Here is an 18709-nt window from a genome sequence, read left to right as displayed (position 1 = left end):
AGTTAGTCCACACAGTGGTTGTGCTCAGATTTAGCTTTAGATCTTACTGTGTGTCCTTGGGCAAGTAACAACTTCAGTCTACCTCCATTCTTCATCCGTAAAATGGGAATAACACTACTTTTTTCAGAATTGTTGTGAGAATAAATTGTGATACATAAGCACAAATCTTAAAGGCTATATATAAATACAAGCTATAATTGTTATTGTTTTTATTGTTATTTACATTTTATCTTCCCCTTTAGAATGTAAGTTCTTTGTTTTTGTTCATTCAGTTGTATCTGACTCTTCATGATCCTTGTGAACCATATCATGCCAATACTGTCCAAGAGTTTTCTTGGCAAAGATACTAGAATTGTTTTCCATTTCCTTCTCCAGTGGATTAAGGCTAACAGAAGTTAAGTGACTTGCTCAGGGTCACATCGTCTGAGGTCATATTTCAACTCGGGTCTTTCTGACTTCAGACCTAGTGCTTTATCAATGAAACCACCTACCCACCTCCAAGAAGCTCCTTTAGGACTATTTTTGTCTCTTTTTATGCTCAAGGTTTAGCTCAGTGACTGACATACATTAATGAGGTTATTTGTTCACTATTTTTTAAAGCATCATTACTGACTCCTTCCCCCCCAATCAAACTACCAAAATTTTTTTATTTAGCACATATTACATACCAGGTATGAGGTATGTAAGCCAGTCCTTACCCTCTAAGACTTAACATGTTATGGCGGGGGGAGGGGGCTGGAAAGGGAGGAGGGACACAATATACTTAGAGAGAAATAGATGATATATGTGAAGTCGATAGAAAAGGATTTGGGATGGGGTACTGACAAATAGGGGGAATCAGCAAAGGTCGCTTGAGCAAAATCCTGAAAGGAAGTAGAGTTTTAAAGGAGCAACAAGGGAAAACATCCTATGTGAAATTTTATTTTTCATTTTCATTTATACCATGAAATAAAGCTTGTGCAAAGGGCATGGAGGCTTGAGATGTAGAGTATGTGAGGAAGGGCAACTACGTGAAGCCATGGATTCTAGGACTCAAGTGCTTGGAGTTAGGAAGACTCTTCTTCCCGAGTTCAATTATGAGCTCCAACATGAGCTGAGTGACCCTGGCAAATCACTTAACCCTATTTGCCTCAGTGTCCTCATCTGTCAAATGAACTGGAGAAGGAAATGACAAACCATTCCAGTATCTCTGCCAAGAAAAGCCCAAAAGGGGTCATTAAGAATTGGACACAATTCAACAACATGCGTGAAGAACAAATAGCCAGGATGAGAGTGCTACAAGAGTGTGTGGAAGTTAATTTATAGTAGTATGCCTGGAAGTGTAGGCTGGAGAAATAGAGCCTTAAATTCTCAACAAAAGTTCATATTTTAACCTAAAGATATTGTGGAGTCACTTAAGTTTCTTAATAGCCATGATATGGTCAGACTGGGGCTTTAAGAACACACCATTGATTGGCTGCAGACCAGTTGAGAAAGAGCCAGAGCCTGGATGCACTGAGGTCACTTGAGCTATTTATTGCAAGTCTAGTCAAGAAATTATGTCTGAATTAGTATAGTGGTGTGACTGGAAGCAAAATTAGGCAACTGATGTGGTTGGATGTTGAGTGGAAATGAAGGACAGGGGGCAGCTAGGTGACCCGGTGGATTAAGAGCCAGAGAATCCTGGGTTCAAATCTGTTCTCAGACACTTCCCAACTGTGTGGTCCTGGGCAAGTTCCTTAATCCCTATTCCCTAGCCCTAATTGCTTTTCTGCATTGGAACCAATGCACAATATTGATTCTAGGATGGAAAATAAGCGTTTACAAAAAAAAAAAAAAAAAAAGAAAATGGACAGAGGATGTAATGCAGGATTTATGCAAGATCTCTTGCATTTGCAAAATTACCCTAGGCTGGCCTAAGCTAATTTCCTGCCCAGGTTCCATGTTCTTGCATAAATCCTGCATTATAAGGATGACTACTTGGTGGTGAACTTGGGTGAAGGAAAAAAATGGTGATACCACCAAAATAAACAAGGACATTAGGAGGTGGAGTAGGTGTAGGGTTAGAGTTTCAGTTTGGTTCTAAAAAGACACAACCCAAAATACAATGTGAAGACAATTAAGATGACAAGGAAGTGACAATGAATTGTATGGGGTTTTTTGGAGATCAAACTTTTAATATTTATTCTCTGGTAGAAATGAAAATGAAAAATAATGTTACCTAGTATGGTCTTTAAGAAAAGTTTTTATTAACTTAAAATTCTTGCTTATTTTTCACAAACATAAAGTGATGCTTTACATTCATAGGAAAATGAAAGCCACACGATTGGCAAAGGTCATATTAAAATTCATCTGTCAGATTTCGTCAGCAGGCTGTACCAAACATAGCTTCACTTACTCATATTATTTCTTTAGGTAGAAATTGCTTATTTAAAAAGAAATCTGCCAAAGAGATTGTCTTCCTTCTGTATAACCTTTACAAGGAAATGGAACCTAATACCAAAAATGCTTCAATATGCAAACTAGATTATCAAAATAATTTAAAAGGTGAGGCATCAAAAGGGTCTTTTCCTATTTGAATGTAGGATATAATGTGAAGCAAATTATGTCTGACTTTAAAAAGTCTTTACCAAAATCAAAAGTATTTTTATGAAATTAAGATACAATACAAATTTTGGAGAACAGAAACAATAACATCCCAATAGGGATGATTCAAAGGACATGCTAGAAACATGGAATATTTTCTCCCTAGTCAGAAAGCCATTGGCACAGAATGTCAAAATGAGTTAATGACCAGATTACTGATGCACCAAACTAGTAGAAAATGGATCTTTTTCCAAGCTATTTGCCACTATTTTCTATTACCATCAGTTTTTGAATTACGAGTTTGGCTTACCAAATTATACTATATTTTTGGCTTAATTATTCCAATTGATAGTTACAGGGTCTTTCAAATGTGATGGGTGGTTCTGAAGAAATGGCTAGTTCTGCATTTTTGAAATGGGAGAAAATTCACAGATTGAAGTCATTCTTAATTGTCTATTTCCTGAATTTAGTTTGCAATTCAGCAAATCTACACTTACGTTTTTCCTGGGATTTACTGTGACACTTCTGTAGAAAGATTTTTTTTTTATTCAAACATTTTGTACGATTTTTACCTTGGCTCTAGGCAGTATGCAGGCTCTCAAGGATGTTGTCACCCTACAGAAAGAATGTTGTTTTTGGTTCTCTTGTACACAAGTTCTTAGAGTCTAGCAAGCATCAAGTACTACAATGTAAACAGTAATATCTTATAGTAGGAAAATGAGAGGAAACCATTTTTACATTTAATTGTAAACTTAAAGAAACTGGAGTCTTCAGATTTTTATGTGTAAATATACATATATTTTGAGAGAGTCAATTTAATTCAATAACCATTAGTAAGTACCAACTCAATCCATGGTCTTGTGGCTGACATATGAGATCTTGTTATTTTGTCAATAATCAGTATGTAGTATAGGATTAATGAATTTGTAAAACATTATGGAAGTGAGAAATTTAAAAACAGATAAAAATGTGTAGAAGACTTACCTAACTAAACCTGTAGATTTTGGAGTGTTTCTCAAAGGAACTAAGACAACAGACATTTAAAATGCTGCCAGATCTTTCTATTTTTAAGGGCTTGTTTTAATTAGCAAAGCACAGCCATTCCATTCAGCCTCTTTTGCCTCAGTATATAATGCATATTGCAAGCCACAATGGCCCCCAAGATCTTTTCACTTACTATTGTTTATTTTGGTTAACTTTTTTGGTGTCTTAACTGTAGGATTCATGAAATCAGGCACTATATTCCCATCTAAGTTCTTCCCTCTCCTATAATCTATTAAATCCTATGCACAGAAGGTGAAGTCTAATGTATATTGAATGAATGGGGGAAAAAAAGACGCTAATGCCATCCTGTCTGTCTCACTTGTGATCAAATAGTATGATAAATATGAAATGAAAACTTTAAAATAATTACAAATAGGGTATGAAGAAGATAAAAGCAAGGAGGTAGAGACAAAAGAAAGCTATCTTCTATTCCAGGCTTGATTTGCTGCAAAGACTGACCTTAGAAACAACACTTAGAGCCTTCTGACATCTGTTCGCTTCTCTATGAAGAAGATTGGTCTAGATAACCTCTAGGGTTCCTTCCAGCTGTAAATCTACAATCCTATCATCCTTGGGCAGTCAGGAAGAGTGAGCAATGAGGCATAACCAAATAAATACACAGGGACCTTAGAAAATCCATAGTGAGATAAAATTTCAAGTTAAATTTAGGCTTAAGATAAAAAACCAAGGGTATTGAATAGGCTGCCTCAGGAGGTAGTGGGCTCTCCAGACTTAAAGTATTCAAGTAAAAACCAACTGACAAACCTGTCTTGAATATTGTATTAGTTAGGGGGCCTTTGAAATTCCTTCTAAGTGGGATATTCATGATTCTGGGAAACAACAAAAATATGGGACAATGTTAATTGCTTCTAGTTGTAAATATCATTATTCTGTGATCAAGATAATTTACATAATATTCCAGAAGGTAAAATTCTGCCAAATCAGTTTCCCTCAGACTTTTTCTTATACCTAAAGCATATAATATAGGGGAAACAAAACAAAACAAAAAACAACCCAATGTTTTTTCCAACTCTCTCTCTTAAGCATATTAAAAACAACTTTCTGTTGTCTTGTTGAAGCTGAAATACTGAACAGCAGTTTAACACCTTTTAAAGGAGAAAAATATCTTAAACCTTGAATAGGTTAACTTCTGAATTTTTAACTCATTTTAAAAGCACTTTATTAAATTACCAGGCTTTAATTTAATGGATAACTATGGATTCTTGATATCTTCCTCCATAGTACCCTTGACTGAGATTTGTCCATTTGAGTGATCATCAAATGTTGTTTCTACCATTCTATCCTCAAACATTAACTCTACTATTTAAACTAATCACTCAGAACCCTTCTCTCTTAAATTTTACCTTAAGGGAAGATAAAATTTCACTTGAAGACCAGTCTTGTTGTAATATCACCATTCCACTGATAGCTGAAATTGGCACAAGAGGCTCCAAGTTAGATTAATACCCATTCAAAGGGGTATTAATTATTGAACAAATTTTACAAATAAAACTTAACCTATAAAATGATGCCCATGGTATGGTCCTGGAAGAAAGACCAGATTAAAGTTGGGTATCATAAAATATGGGAGTGATTGAAATATTTTAATCTTCATACTAGCTTTTATAAATATTAACAAAATATTAATAAACTTTTATAAAAATTAATAAAATTAGATATTAATATTAATGAATAGTAACAAAGTAATTAATAAAAATTAAGTTTCTTCTTAAGCAATATACAGCTTCCTATATTTGCATCAGTGTGAACAAGTCAATTCGACATGATCTTCACCCTTAAGCTCTTTACTCCTCATTCAAACTTCACAGTAATTCATGACATTTTAAATGCATTTCCCTTTATATCTATACAAGAATAGTCAGCACCTAGCACTTATCAACTCAAAATATAGCATAAAATAGGTACCATTCAAGGAAAAAGGGCAACACTTTCTATATTATAGTGAAAGGGAAGTATTACATTTGGATAATAGTTAGGAAATAACTCATCTGACTAAATTTGTGCAAAAGGACAATTTAGCCTTTTATGCATCTAATAACCTTTAAAGGCAGTATAAACCTTTAAAAAATATTGTGCTGAGAGAGAGTTAAGAAGTGTCTTGATAGCTGTTGATGCTTATATCAGGGTGACTTAGGGTAGTTCTTTAAAACAATGAGTATGAGAATGCTATTAGAACACCAAGTACTAGATTAAGGAAGCAGGAAAAAAGAAAAGGTAAAAGAAAAAGGCCATAATTTGAATTTCCAATGATAAGAAATGCTCTTAAAAAAAGTGTGAGAGAGAACATCAATCAAATTATGAATGTAATTTAAAGATAGACTTTATTCTCTGATGATTTACTCATGCAACTGCATGTAAAAGAAAACAGTACAGTTTGTGAAACATTTCAAATGTAAAGACTCCAAATGTTAATTACAGAAGTAGTGTGACATACTTAAAGTCAAAACGGAATTTGTACAACTAATAATGGTTTTCATTTTGCTGAATACAGGTTGCTTTATAATGAAAATTCTGCTAACCTCAGTAAAGTACAGTAATTGTTTACATATCTCCTTATATCTATGTTGTTTTATTTTACAGTTGTGAGAGTTCTATTACCAAAAAAATGTATAAATAAAAAGAAAAATGTTTTGAAGCATTCAGGAGAGTGAACCAATGAGGCTTTACCTAATCCACCAAAAATATGATTAAAAATAGTAATTACATAACTATCTTGCAGAATTCACATTTTGTGCCTTTGAAATCGATTCCCTCTCTGCATATCTGTGGCAGAATGATAACTGAGAAATTACTTTCACTGATTAAATTCTACCTATGAAATCAAATAAACCCAAAGATTTTAGATGCAGGAATACCAACTAAAATTATTTTCAATAGGCCAGATATTTAGAATTCCTATTATCTTTACATTTAAAAGTCCCAAAGTGGTATTTAGATCATTTGGATGCTTTGTAGTTTTGACCTTAGAAAGACTGGATACTATATAAAGCATATTCTTTTCCTAAAATCATCAAGGACATTCCATACAGATTTTTAAAATATCAGTCAAGCAGATAGTGTAGCATGTAGAAGGAAGAACAAACTACACAACTTATTATAGAAGCATTACAGATATCCATGTTATATTTACATAATGGAATCCTGCCTGAATGCCAGAAGTTGCTACCGGGTATGCTTTATAGCTATTTTACAAAGTTTGCTTACCTGAAGCATACACCTACTTTTTTTTTTAAACAATTTAGTCTATTGTAAAATATTGTACTGTATTTTGAACATAAGTGCAGAATAAGAATAGATAATGGCACATTTAGAAAACTCAATATCCTATTGATGATGATTGGATAATGAGAAAAGTGTCCTTCCAATCATCTCATCAGAAACAGACAACACCATGGAATGTTAGTTATCCAAGTCCGCACAGGAAACAACATTCTAAACTGCAATCATCTACCAGCCAGCATCACATTGAAGGCATCTTTAAACACTCAAGCAAAGACTGCCGGCATATACTACTAAACCATCCATACAAGTGCACATATACTTGCGCGCGCTCGCGCACACACACACACTTGTGCACACACACACATATATACACACGCACACACTCCACATTATAATTACATTGTTTTCAAGATACTGATTTTTCCACGAGAAAGGTATCAAAATTTGCTACTAAAAGATGAGAGTGCTTTCACAAGATTAAGTACAAGTTATCTTGCAAGTACAAGACTATGACAAAAAAAAAGTTTTGAGTGGTCTAGTGTAGTCACTTTAGGTTTTTCTGGTGATCATATTGTACTTGGTTATGCATAAACTCCTCAGTTTTTAACTTGAAATTCACAAAAGATCAAGTTAACTTTGAAAATCTTCATATATCTGATAACCCTGTATCATACACTATATATTTACTGTCTTTTAGCCTCACAAAGTAGGGTAACTGCACACTTTTATTTGGATTCAAATGATAAAGGCTGACACATACTAACATCGATTTGATTTCATAAAAAACAAAAGCCATTTGTTTTATACTAATGACCCTGATCTAGTTTAAGAATGTGCATAAAAAGGTACTGTATGTCTTATACCATATTGACATTTAAAAAAAAGTTTAAAAGCCAAATAAAGCTCTACAATATGATATAAAGCAAATGTTTTCTCCCACGGTTCTTGCTCTCACAATGTGCAAAATAAAAAAAGGCAAAAAGATTAAAAGCAAATTTACCGTTACTATCTTTCTCTTGCCTAGTGCTTTATGACCTTGTTAATATTACAAAGTCAATAGGGACTATGCAGAACTTTGGTATAAATGACATAACAATACTACCATCACAGTTGAGGGGCAGGGAATAATTAGGTAGAACAGAGAAGTGGGGAGAGAGATTTAGTAATAATATCCCCATATTTGTTAAAATAATAACATCAAATTAAAAGTGAAATAAATCACATTGTACTATACACACACTTTACACATTGAGCACAGAAAAGAACTATTAAATCTAACAATATTTATAAAAAAAAGAAAAGTCTTTTCCACAGAGACTAGAAACTTGCTCAGTCTTATCTTCATCTGCCCATATTCCAATCTTTAGAGCCAAATTTAATTTCAATTTTTAAAAAAATTAATAATTTTTACAACTACAGATTTCTCCTAAACGGAGATGGTCTTTCCTTGATTTCCCTTTAAAGTCATTAATATCTAAAACTGTTGCAATCCACATTTTTAATCAACTTCCTGAGGGCTGTGATTGAGAAGGAGGAGCCATTACAATCTGTGAAAGTGCTGGCTCTGTACTCTGGTCCGCCATCTGGGTAAGGACTGAAGTGGCTACAGCTTCTGCCTTGGAAGTTGAACTCACTCCATTGGAAGTGCTGACCGAACTGTGCTGTATCGCTTCAGGATGGGGGCTACTTGGCACTGAAATGTCTTCTGAACTATCATCTTTATCAGCAGCTGAGAAGAAAAACAAGAAAGTACTTACTTTTCTCATATGAAACAACGGGAAGATTATTTTATATATGATGGGGCACTGTCCTGAGAGATTACTTTAGAAGGGGCATCTGATGCTTATCTAAGAGCAAGTGTTGACTCATTCTGAAACAATGGTAAATAGGTACTTCCCCCCAACCCCCAAGTAGCTGACAGTCCCTTCAAGTGGCCAACTGAAAGGCATAAATGTAACAAGCCACAACTTCCATTCTCATAGTGCTCCTTTTACAATCCTGCGAAGAGTGGAGATGAAGGGGCATATAGTGCATTTTCACTGAGTAGGGAACTCAAGAAACATACGTTAATGGGTTGTTAAAAAAAATAAATGAAAGGAGTAGGCATGATGCAAAAATATGTCACTTAAAAAACCCCTTATTTACATTTCTATTTATCAGTTTACTGGACATTTTTTGCTTAGCTCTGTGTATACACACATTTGTTGCTTTTGTTAAGATAAAAATATTTATTACACAGCAAAAAGGTATCACAATAGCTATTACAGATGTGACCGAAGTTTTCAAATTATTCCCTCTGCATTTTCAGAACTGCAGTGTTTTTGGCCGACTTTCCATCTACTGCAGCAATGGATGATTACAACACCTGATTCTAATGATGCATACACATGAGAATAAGCAATATTTAGAGTCTAAATGCCACCAGCTGTTACAGTTATGTGAATTAATTAAGATTTTTTAAAAATCCACATAAGAACTCCAGATACTCCAACAGAACAGAAATTCAAAAAGTATATCTAAAAGTTCTGTTGTCTGGACAATAGGTTTACTTTAGCAGAATGAATTTTTTTTTTTTTAAATTTAGAAATTTAGCTTTGAAAAGCAATACTGAATCTTATTTTATACCAGGTCTGCAAATATATTCTCATCTGCTTACTTGGGGCATATGTTCAGTAATAGAATTAGAATCAGAGAATGTTAGAATTGAGAGGGACTTTGGAAAACTGTCCATCTTTATTTTACTTAGATACCACCAACCCTCCCTCCTATCAGGTAACCCCTTATTTTATAACATACCAAAAGCATTTTAAAGTTTCTTTTATGTGTCAAACACTGTGGCCTCAAGGAAACCTACATTCTATTGCAGAAGGAAATTGTAAAAGTAATAGCTACAAAGTAAATATACAAAAAAATTAATAGGTACAAAGTAAATATAAATGAATTTGAGGGGTAGGAGAAACCTTAGTAGAAGGGTACCTGAGTTAAGGCTTGAAAGAACTCAGGGATTTAAAGATGTGGAAGGGAAGAGGTAGTTCATTTTAGGAATGGAGATGGGAAAGAGAATGTTATATGTGAGGTACATGTACTCAACTGAGAGTACAAAATTTAAAAAGGGAAACAATAATAAGCCTCAAAAGATATGTGTGTTGTCAGAAGCCAGGTTGGGAAGGGTTTTAATGATAAATAGGAATTTGCATTTTACCTTAAAAGGCAACAATATAAGAAAAACAAAAGACTAGAGAGAGATGCAGTCACTTGCTCAAGGTCATACTAGTTAGAATTTTGAGCTGGGACTAAAATATAAATATTTCAAAGTCTCAGTGAGAAATGGCCTCCTTTTCTAGATCTTGAGCATCCCTTATGGACATCACACTTTGCCTGAAGGTCAAAACCTTAAGTTTAAGTTTGTCCAATTACCTTTTTACCTTTCCCTTATTAAAAATTAAAACAACTTTTATATATAACATCTTAGTGGGGGTGTGTGTGTCAAATCAGTGCCTGGCTCTGCCAGCACAGGGCTTAATGGCCTTCCCAAAACCAGATTACTCTTCTAATACTGGCCTAAATAACATACAATCCCATCATCTCCAAAACACTCACTTTTATTTCAGGGCTAAGATTTCTAATGCAGGGAAAGGATAGTTTGAAAGCAGAATTCCAGTGAACTTTGTGCTTTCTACTGGCAGAATTATTCAGAAATAAAATATTTCTTCCTTAGAAAAATTTTAAAAGACATTTGGATTACTTACAACATATATATGTACATATATATATATATATGTATAAAATATATATATAATATTCCTTAAAAGGCAGTACTTGAGGTTAATTTATATGTATGTATCTTAAAATCCTGTTTTTTTAATGACTTCTTTAATGACTTTCTTTAAAAATTAAAAAAAAGTTGGTGCAGTTTGTGTTTAACTCAGTCATTTTGAGATTTTCTGATCTCCCCCCTCCTGCTGCTCTTTGACATTTTATTTTATTAATTTGTCCCTTCTATTATTTCTTACCCCACTGGGGAAAAAAAATCTCCAACAAAAAAATTCCAAACCTAAAAAATAAAGCCAATAATACATAGCTGCACACTAGTTCCCACACTGACCAAGTCTGAAAATGTTTCTTTCTTGTGGATTCATAATCATTCAATACATTGATCAGGTTTCTACAGCTCTTCAAATCCTCCTCTACTTTAATTAAACAAACAAAAAAATCCCCAGCAAAAATATTTCCACTGGGTGGGGAACCTGGTCACAAAATATGCAGCAGTCTTGACAGTTTTCTTATGTAGTAATATATATTAAGGGTACAAAATATTCAGTTTTTAAAAAAATTACAGAATTAGGATAAGAAGAAACTTCTAAACTTCAGATTTAGAGAATTTGGCACAACAAGGTAACTTTTCAAAGGAAAAATAATAATAGTTTAATCAAACAGGACACTGAACTAAAAGTAGTATAGTTTCATTTCCTCTGCCTTCTAGAGCAAGATAGGGGAAGATTTTTTAGAAAAATTTAGAAGCTTTTGGAAATAAAAGAGACTAATCTATGATAAAGGGCATAAGAAAAAAAGCATTTTGCAAATAATATTTCAAAATAAACAGGAAAACTATATTCATTCAAATATATCCAGGAGATCTCAAAGTTATGAAGTCTTTAGACACAGGATACCGATTCAGAAAATCCCTTAATAGCAAAATTTGTATATTCAATGTTTATTAACATATAATAATATTGTCATTTCTAGAATGTGAGGGGAGAAAAGGGATAACATTAACAATTGCAGAGAGATACAAAACTTAAGGGTGACAGGAAAAGTAACAATTACATAAGACCTTGTTTGGTATTTTGAACTTTTGAACTTTGCTTGAGGTAAACAATATATTTTGCTTCATGATTTTGAATAAACAGTATCTTCTAAATTTTGATAATTCTAATATTCTAAGAGCTGTCGTGCCAAACACTGTACATATTGAAAATACAATATAATCACTCCTAAATGTAAAACTTTTAAAAAAATAAATAGCATAACAATGGCCAAATCTGAAGAGTATGATTTAGTCACACAAGATTACTCTCCTATTCTATTCTTCGCATTATTATTACTCTTTTCAATTATTCTTTATCTTGTCTCACCACATTTTTATACAATGACTTTCTCAAAGGTTTGTACCATACTCTAAATTCTATCAACTGCTACTAAACAAATTCCAGCTAGCACCCTTGACTGTAATGCTTTTTATTTACAAATATGTTCTAAGAATTTAATTTAGTTAATAGTTTATAGCCAACTTACTTTCATGCCATAATACCTATTATTGTGACATAGCGTATACATTAAAAATTTATGTTAAGTAACAGCTTCCTTCATTTTCTCCAAATTGTAAATAAGCCTTTTTCATGTGTAATTTGTTCAACTCTTTACCACTTTATTCTTAAAGAAAATGGACTTGTATATACTTTGGAACATATTTTAGAATTTTCACTTGATATATTCCAAACTAAATATTAAAATTCATTTGGGATTGTCAAGATATTTGATTTTAGTGAACTCTTGATAACTCACACAGAGGAAGAAAAGAAACAGCAGCATAGACAATCCCAAGCAACAAATAGTAATCATATTCTTCTCTTTTATTCCTTAGTAAATTCCCTCTACCATTTTATGTATTCGATTCTTATTCACTTTGCTTTTCAAAGTTATTCTATTTGGTCTTGGATGCATTTCCTAGGGACATACTGGGCAGAAACTGACTGGCTGAGAATGTATTAGACAGAGAGGTAGCAGATAATCAAAAATTTGTTTCTGATAATTAAGAGTTTAGGCAGCTAACTTGCATTATGGATAGTGCTGGGCCTGGAGTCAGGAAGAACAGAGTTCAAATCTGGATGCTGACACTATTAGCTGTATCACTCTGGGTAAGTCATTTTGCTTCAGTTTCCTTATCTGTAAAATGAGCTGGAAGAGGAAATGGCAAACTACTCCAGTATCTTTTCCAAGGAAACCCGAAAAGGAGTCACAAAGAGCAGGACACAACTGAATAAAAACAACAAAATATTGAGGGTTGGCTATTCTTATGTTAAGAGTTAATTTCTTAACTGTAGGATTTTCAAGGAAGGCTATTTCCTTTCAAATTATCAAAACTCAAGAAAACCTCACTTGTTAGGAAAATCATGTATGCATAATATTATCTCCAGCAGTTTCTTTATGAAATTATTTTCTTCTGTCAGATGGGAGCTATAATGGCCTCATCCCTGCAGCAATCATTGTTAAAATAAATCCCAAACATATTTCTACATGGTTCCAATTTACTTCACAATGTGATTTGATATTCTGTCAAAATGACTAGATATCAAAAGACTGAGATTTATGTGCTCAAAACTGACAAAAATCAGTGTTCTAAATATATATGGCAACAGAGAGTTGCTAAATCTCTCGAATCTTTTAAATTAAAAAATATTGCCCATTCTGATGAAACTGCTTACAATGACTACAAGTAAAGATGGTGGCCATTAAGTTTTATCGCAAGCACCTGAGGAACTGTTTGCACGGCAATAGAAAATGTTTCTTTTCTTCTGAATTACTGACACTGGCAAATTAAAATGAAGTGGATACATATGGCAGAAACAATCTTCACATTTACAAATATCCTGAAATATCACTAAATCATAAAAACGAAAGCTGTGGGTTATATATTATGAATGTTGCCTAATGCGTTCCCAGCTCTGTTATTTGTTACAAATTTGTGTACGATGGACAAAATTGGCCATTTATTCAAAAGCGGCAGCTGGTTCTAACATTGTGCATCTTATCCCCAAAAAAGGAAGTTTCAAAAGGAAAAGCAAAATTAACCTTTAAAATGCTGACCACAAAAAGTGAACCACTTGACTTCTTTGTAAATGCTTTTTTCTACCAATAGGATATTCACAATTTAAATTACTGTTTTTAGCTTTCCTTTTGTGTAGCTGTAAGAAGTATAGTTTACAAAGCTGAATACTTAAATACGCAAGGAATCCAAGAGTAAAGGAGGTGAAATTTACTATTTTAAAAAGATTCCATGATCTTGGATAGACTGTTAAATAAGGACAGCTGCTCTCCATTCATTTAATCATTAGAGAATTGGGGAGAAGGACAGGGGATCTTTCACTTTGCCAATCTAAAAATATGTATTACCCCAAGACAACATACAAATTTTTTCAGTACTTCCAATACTGTGAAAATTATTGGGAAGCTTCATTTATCTATAGGAAACTACAACCTTATAAGATGATGCCCATAGAAAACAAGAAAATCTATAATTAGGGGCATTTAGAAAACTAGGTTTTAAAATACTACAGGCAGGACCCTGTACTCCAACAACCTCGCAGAAATCCTGGTATTTAATCTTAAATCCTAGAAGTGCCGTTTCCATGTTTTTCATGCTAGCTCAATTCTCACTGGCAGTATTTCACTGACGCAGCCTCAGGCTGTGGGTAATGGGACATTACTCACCATGATAGCCAGATTTCTTCTGCATGGCGGTCACGGGGCAATCTTTATGAGCCAGAAGAAGCTGCTTCAGCTGTGCTACTTCATTTCTCAGCAGGGTGACTTCACTCTGGAGATGAAGAAACAACTTGTATGCCTTACCAGAGTCAAACAAAACACACACTTTTTTTACAATTTAAAGCAAGCAGGTATTAATGTCTGAAAGTATGACCACTTCAACAACTCAGCTAAGAATTAAATACTTAATTAACACAATTAATTTTTGTATTTAGACATGCAAAAACTTTTGCAGAGTTTACAAATTATGATAGGGCCAACCACATCCATGCACTTTTTCCTTTCTCTAAGTTTCTCTCACACTGGCTTGTGGCTTCTGGAGGCTTTCTTTCAACCAAACAGGAGATGGGCATTAAAAAGGTAATTATTAGAAATATTTCAGAATCTGCACTGGACATTTCAGTGATGTAATTACATTGAGTTCTATTTTTCAACATCCTTTCAATTACAAAGGGAAATATGTAACCATCTCAAAGATTAAAATTAGCACCCTGAATCCTGAAATATCAGATAAGCAACCTAGAAACTAGAAAGATACGTATGAACAACAACACATGAACATCTGAAACATCTAAATGGTTCCACATGATAGAAGTTTAAAAACTAATAAACCAAATACTGATTTTTGTTCCACTCATTTTAGTTCTTCTATATGGCAGAGAGTACCTCCTATGGCTCATGAATAATAATCTTTGGGAGTACCTTATTCTGGCCCAAGTGTTAACACTCCAACTGTTTTCTTAATATCATCATTCAAATACTAAAACCTTTATAAATGAGAAGCTGCTACTTACCAATAATATGCAATTAGCAATGACATGTACATAAAGACAATATTTCCAATTATATTAATGTCTCATTTGTTTGGATATTACTCTCTAAGCAACTGGAACCATTCAAAACTATAAACCTAGAACCAGTAGGCCAAGAAATACCTCTTGAATGGTACCCGTAAAATTTATGGGCTTTCCTTAGAAGGGAGTTAATATAAAAAAACAACAACAAAAAAAAAAACAAAGGCAGCATAAGGAGTAATAGGCTCACTAACAAAAGAAGTAACAAGAGACAATAGAGGGAAGAGACATTAGAACTATAAAAGGCCAACACACAAGAATGGGAAAAGCCAACCCATCTGAGGCCATGCAGTATAATGGGAGTAGATAGTTCTATGAACCTAAATAAAAGGCATTGCTGTTACATCACAGTCCAATAAGTTATATACATAATGATAACCTTAAGTTATCAAAAAACACTAGCTTAGGTTCAGAATACTATCAGATGAAGGAGAGATGTACTTAATATTTTGAATAAACATTTCTTAGTTTGGGTGCTTATTACAAGGTAAATCGGTTATTTATCAAATTCATTTATGTGAAACACATCATTCTCTTAAAAAAAAAACAAATAAAACAGGTTGTTACTGAACACTAATGCCAATTCTTTATTAGTATCTGTACTAATGAAGGTCAGTAGTGGCATAAAAAAATCCAAAATTTTGCCAAAAATTATTTTCTTTCTTTCTCACACGCATACACCCACTCACACACCTCTTTGTACCTGATCCTGACTCTCTGCCAGTTTGATCCTGAGACCTGACTGGAAGGAGGGATCAAGCTGCCCCAACATGTGAGGATCTATATGTAAATAAATCAAGAGTTAATTCAATACCTGGCATGTATGTGATTTGTTTCTTAAAAGAGCTTTACCAAAACTCTCTCATTAATTCTTATGTCTCTGAAACAGAAGTTGAAAATGTTCCCATTTTATACAAGGCCGTAATGACTACATGTCCAAAGAATGAGGGAGCCAGAGAAGGCACCTGCAAGAGTGCAGATAATGTGAAACTGGGTAGACATTCCCATTTCATTATGTGCACTAGAGCCCTCACCAACTTGCTATACCAATTTTTTCTCTTTTAATGGTTAGGAAAATAACACCAAAAAAAAATTTAAGGAGGGGTATGCTGGAGCTAGTTCAAACCAAAGTAATTTTCAAAATTTCAGGTTGACCATTTATACTTGGAAATTATCAAATACTAAAAATCAGAGCTTAATTTATTGCTTTGTTAATTGTCCTAGACTTGAAGTGAATGGAGAAAATATAATAATGTAGATTAATTTAAAAATGTGTCATGCATACATTTCTTTTCTCAGGGAGATGGTTGTTAAACATATACCAGTCCATGCTTGAGTTTAAGTGAATGGTTCAAAAATCACATTATTTTAAGATTATAATTAAAAATAATTACCACAACCTACATTGTTTTCTCCCTAAATAGTTATATGAAGTTACCACAAATTGAATTTATGAGACAATAGAATAATTACTAGTAATTGTGATTTAAAGTTGGTAAGCTGAGAATTCCAAATATTAAAAAAAAAAGCATTTCTATACTAACCAAACTAAATTCCTAAATTTTTATACTGCCCAAACTAAATGTGGGTGTTCAAATCCATTAAGATAGAATTTAAAACAATGAAAAAGACATCATTTTATGCTTCAAAATCTGTCACTGTTAATATCATCACTGTTCATCTGATTCAAACCACTTGGTTTATGAATGAACAAAAGTGAAGTTTCCAGTGATTAACAAAGAACATTACATATTAATTACTAATTAATATAATTAAATGAATTCTAAATTCACTACATTTTTTTCTTACACCTTTTCCCAAAATGTGAGTGGCAAGCAAAAATGCTAATGTTGAGATTTATTCCAAAACTAATTTCTAGTGCGTGTCTTACATTTGGGACAATTTCAGCTAAATATTCTATGTTGTCTAACTATAAAATATGAAATAATTTCTTACAGTATGACTCCAAGTCAGGACAGCAATTTCTGATTGAAAGATCTATATTATATATTACTTTTAATAACTGCATTTGAATACTTTCTTACATGTTGTTAGTCATATTTTGAGTAGTCAGTGAGGGTTGGAATAGAACAAGGGTAAGGTGAGAGTGAAAGGATAAAGACAGAGGGGCTTATAAAGACACGGCAAAGCCAGTGGTGATGTAAGAAATATAAAGCCAACAATAGCAGCATATACTGGAAACAAAGTGTCAAAGGTGATTTATTAAGAGATAAATATTTATTCTTGCAGAAACATTAAGAGATAGTTGGTTTAAGTATTATTACCCTTATTTTATTGGTGTGATGAAGTAACTAGGGCTCAAAAAGTTTAAGGGACTTAATCTGTGTACATGCAGTTAGTAAGAGGTTGGAATTGATTGGGGCATGGCATAGGACCATAGATTTACTAAAGTCATTTGGTTCAAATCATTTGATGAGAAACTATGTTCAAGAAGGTTAAGGAGTTTGTCCAAGGGCACTCTGGGAAAAAAATGTCAATGCCCAACTCCAAATCGAGCACTCTTCTGCAAGGAATGGAGAAGAACAGTTCCTGGCAAGTGGTAAGGCAAAAAATAAATACTGGTAAATAAATTCAGTTAACCAGTTAATCTTCAAACATAAATTATAGTGTACTGTATATAAGCTTTATGTTTTAGTGATAAAACAATTCTCCAAAAAGACAAGAACCAGGTACAGAGACTAGTATGTAGGAAGCACATAATGCTAGCTGATTAATTTACTTACTAGAATGCCCATACTGAAGCTACTGAGTCAGTGAGGGGGGTACATTTAGTAACAAAATAATTTTTACTTTTCCTTAAGTGAAAACAAGCAAGGTTAATTCAAATCACAGAGGAATCTGACAAGAGAAATACAAAGGATTCTTGAAAACTTTGGAAGTGGGAACTGTGGATTTTAGAAAAACCTCTCAAGTCACCACTGCAAATAGCTCCATAATTCAGAAACTATTATAGACCCTCTTTATCTTATTCCTACTCAATTTCTGGGTCTAATCTACTCTCAGGAGATCACACTCTAATTTCCAGATAATGAATGTGAAAGCATTTGGAAAAATAAAGAGTGCTATGTAAAATTGATCAAAATGTATCATTAACCTAAACAAAGCATTATTAAGCAGCTAAAACTTGGAGAGATGGTAAATCTTTAGTCCAAAGTCAAGTATAAATTATTTCTAGATTCCTTACATTGCTATTCTCCATTATTATGGGTAATTAAAAGTCAAATATATATTGCCAGATCATGTTAACGACATTCTTTATACTGTTCCTTTGAAGAAAACTCAGTATGATGAAATCATGCCAGGATAACCGATCCATTTATTCTGGATGGTCATGGTCTCAAAGGCATACATTTCATAAAACAGTTATCTATGACTTTCTAGTCTATCACTACTTGAAAAATCTGAGAACTAATCATAGATTGGTCTTTTTCCTTTGA

The 18709-nt window shown here is 33.3% G+C and overlaps 1 protein-coding gene across 1 annotated transcript in view; it reads right to left on the bottom strand.

Moving 5' to 3' along the window:
- Positions 1 to 8175: 8175 nt before the first annotated feature.
- The window catches only part of ATF2 (activating transcription factor 2), a 101849-nt gene continuing 91315 nt past the window's right edge, over positions 8176 to 18709 (bottom strand). The window contains exons 11-12 of the mRNA XM_044669774.1: positions 14344 to 14449; positions 8176 to 8581 (exon numbers count right to left, since the gene is read on the bottom strand). Coding sequence (XP_044525709.1) covers positions 8355 to 8581; positions 14344 to 14449 — 333 coding nt within the window. The 3' untranslated portion in view covers positions 8176 to 8354. The remainder of the gene's footprint in view (positions 8582 to 14343; positions 14450 to 18709) is intronic.

This window comes from Gracilinanus agilis, chromosome 3 (assembly GCF_016433145.1).
Source record: "Gracilinanus agilis isolate LMUSP501 chromosome 3, AgileGrace, whole genome shotgun sequence".
NCBI lineage: Eukaryota > Metazoa > Chordata > Mammalia > Didelphimorphia > Didelphidae > Gracilinanus > Gracilinanus agilis.
This window is presented reverse-complemented; position numbering and strand designations above follow the sequence as displayed.